This window comes from Lactuca serriola, chromosome 9, assembly GCF_051521515.1.
Source record: "Lactuca serriola cultivar US96UC23 chromosome 9, Lser_US96UC23_V15, whole genome shotgun sequence".
NCBI lineage: Eukaryota > Viridiplantae > Streptophyta > Magnoliopsida > Asterales > Asteraceae > Lactuca > Lactuca serriola.
Genome location: NC_136416.1, coordinates 153,775,419 through 153,778,379, shown reverse-complemented (window position 1 = coordinate 153,778,379; position 2,961 = coordinate 153,775,419). Strand labels below are relative to the sequence as shown.

Here is a 2,961-nt window from a genome sequence, read left to right as displayed (position 1 = left end):
GAGAGCTCCAAATAATAGAACCATCAATAGTATTTTTATGGTTCAAACATATGAGTAATTTTGGAGTGGGAGATTGGATTGAGTGGAGTAAATATCCTGTCCCTCTTCAATCCCTTGTATTTTTTTTATGTTTTGAACAACTTTGTATCTGTTTTATGGCCTAGGTCCGTGCTAGGCGGGGGTTTTTCCTTTAATATTTATTTGTCGGTTCCAAAAAATAAATAAATAATAAATAAATAAAATCCAGTCACTAATTATTTCTCAAACTTGAAATACTAAATCGATTCAATAGACCATTTAACAAGTATAGGGGTACTTACGTTCATGAAACATAAATCTTAGGGGCCCAAGTGCCACATGCCCATTGCTTTCAAATAACAGTCGACTCGACACTACTGCTGACCGACAATCGCCTACACCTCATTTTGCATGAAACTTTTAGTTCTCGTGGAAACTGTGCCCTGCCCTTTGCAATCGACGTCGACTATGTGTATTGTATAAATTAATACAAAATCACCGATTGATCATTAATAGGTATATCTTGATATTCAAACAACGATCAATTCTCAGTAAATTTCTTCTCTTTGTGAATCATACTACTTCCTTATGTCTCATAACGATCTACCGGTTTCTATTCAACCAGAGGTTCGCTTTTTTCCCTTTTGTAATGCTTAACTGTACATGTTCATGTTCTTATTTAATTATGCATTTTTCGTAATGAAAGCATGTTTCTCGATAACACAAGATACAATACGATCAGTTGAAAAATAAATTTGGTGTATTGTTTATTGGGATATTTCAAAGGTTGAGGACGAAGAAGAGAGCTTGAAGTACCTAGACATAGTGCAAAAAACAGCAGAAAATGCAGTTCCTTATGTATCAAAGGCCTATGATTACGCTAAGGACAACAGTGGGACCCTCAAACCTAGCATGGAGACAACAGAGGGTACTCTCAAGACTGTTTTTGACCCTGCTGTTGATACGTTTCATGATGTCCCTGTTAACGTCCTAAAGTTTTTCGATCGTAAGATTGCCGAATCTGTTAGCAAAGCCAAGTCTATTAGTGTGGCTTCTGACACAAAGAATGACGTAGGTGTGGTGGAAACGGCATCTGGACTCGCAAAAACTGCGTACACCGAGATAGAGCCGACTGCGAAAGAAATGTTAGTGAAATACGAGCCTGTTGCAGAGGAACATGCTGCTTCAGCTTGGCAATCTGTTAACAAGGTGCCACTCTTCCATGGTGTAGCTAACGCGGTTATACCAACAGCAGGTTACGTTTCTGAGAAGTATAACCAGACTGTGCAGCAAACAAGTGAGGAAGGGTACAAGGCTTCTTCATATCTTCCATTGGTGCCCACTGAAAAGATTGCCAAGGTATTCAAGGCTCCTGATCAAGAAGAAGAAGAAGAAGAAGAAGAAGAAGAAAAAGAACGGGTGGTTCACAGTGGAGCCGAAGGAGCTGTGCACGGTGATTAATATCAATACCCAATGATGATTATGATGTTTGCAGAGATTGAATACAGTAAATGCTTGTTTTGGTTTATTTGGCAATGTGTTTTCGTACTCTGTCAAATACCTAGCTAAAATGATCGCCTCAATGTTGTTATTAACACCGTAGAGACTACAAGATCAGGATGTAGTGATCGTAGAGATCATGCATGTTGCTAATAATACATGTTTATATATGATGAACATATGTATTTAATTATTTTTCTTATTAATTATTATTTGTGTATTTTGCGTTATTGATTATATTTTGCTTATTGTGGTGATCAGAATAATTTTTGCGGTGGGAATAAGCAATAAACAATAAACATTTTAAATGTTTGGCAAACAAAAGATTTTATATGAATAAAATGGCAAATAAGCAATAACCCTTCTCATTTGGTTATTAAAATCAGTTTATTTTGTTTATTCGTAGCTAATTTTTAAAGACTTCTATCCAAATACTTAAATTTGCTTATTGCGGTGGGATTAAGCAATAAACAATAAGCACCTTATTTTTTCCCTGTCCAAACACCCTCTTGATTTATTTTATGTTTTAAAAGGTCATTGAATTTTTGACATTGTGTTCATTTAGTCATCTAGCTAGGGATGAGCACAATGACCGAATCGGCCCGAACCGGACCGGAACCGGGAACCGGCTTCGGCCAAAATCAGGAATCGAACCGGCCCGGCGGTTCTACCGGTTCCGGTTCTATCGGTTCCCGGTTCCTACCGGTTCTTGTCGTATCTTCAAATGTTGGAACCGGTCCTCGAAAAATAGCATCATACGGTTCCGGTTTTTGCCGGTTCTACCGGTTCCCGGTTCCAAAAATCCACAAAAATAACGTCCCGGTCCCAGCCCGACCGGTTGCATCGAGTTCCAGTTCCGGTGCCGGTTCCGTCCGGTTCTCCGGTCCATATACTCATCCCTACACCTAATTTTTGGTTTGGTCACTTAACTTTTTATTTTATGTTCATTTAGTCATATGACTTTTAAAATTATATTTATTTGCTTACCTAACTTTTAAAATTGTTTTTATTTTTATAGCTTTATTTTTAAAATTTAGTCACTAAATAAAGATAATTTAAAAGTTATGTGACTAAATTAGCACAAAACCAAAAGTTAAATAACCAAACAAAAAGCTACGTAACTAAATAAGTACAAAATCATATGTTTTATAACCTTTTAAAACTTAAAATGAGTTAAAAGACAAATGAAGCACCAAATCAAAAATTAAATGACAAAAAATTTACCTAAATTCATTATATATTCATTATATTAGTATTAAGAGAATATATTTCATTTTATTTGGACTACTATTATACTTTATCCTCTTCGTACACATTATGCATAAAAGGAATAAATAAATAAATAATTCATACACATTCCTACATACACATTATGAAAAATGGAAAAAAAATAATAAACAAATAATTCATATACGTCCCTACAAACGATTATTACATCTATAT

The 2,961-nt window shown here is 35.4% G+C and overlaps 1 protein-coding gene across 2 annotated transcripts; it reads left to right on the top strand.

Moving 5' to 3' along the window:
* Positions 1-451: 451 nt before the first annotated feature.
* LOC145077003 (stress-related protein-like) lies at positions 452-1,738 on the top strand. 2 transcript variants are annotated; one of them, XM_079022785.1, is made up of 3 exons: positions 452-645; positions 805-1,024; positions 1,094-1,738. In XM_079022785.1, exons 1-3 carry the CDS (start codon positions 607-609, stop codon positions 1,477-1,479), a joined length of 645 nt encoding a protein of 214 aa, XP_078878911.1. In that variant the 5' UTR covers positions 452-606; the 3' UTR covers positions 1,480-1,738. The 2 variants fall into 2 exon arrangements, with proteins under 2 accessions (XP_078878911.1, XP_078878910.1); XM_079022784.1 differs by having other exon boundaries at positions 460-645; positions 805-1,738.
* Positions 1,739-2,961: the final 1,223 nt, after the last annotated feature.

What these genes read in the sequence shown, in the direction of transcription:
- LOC145077003 (XM_079022784.1), top strand. Translation starts at nt 607, where the DNA reads ATGTCTCATAACGATCTACCGGTTTCTATTCAACCAGAG. An exon ending in CGGTTTCTATTCAACCAGAG is followed by an intron (nt 646 to 804) that starts GTTCGCTTTTTT and finishes GATATTTCAAAG; the next exon opens with GTTGAGGACGAAGAAGAGAG.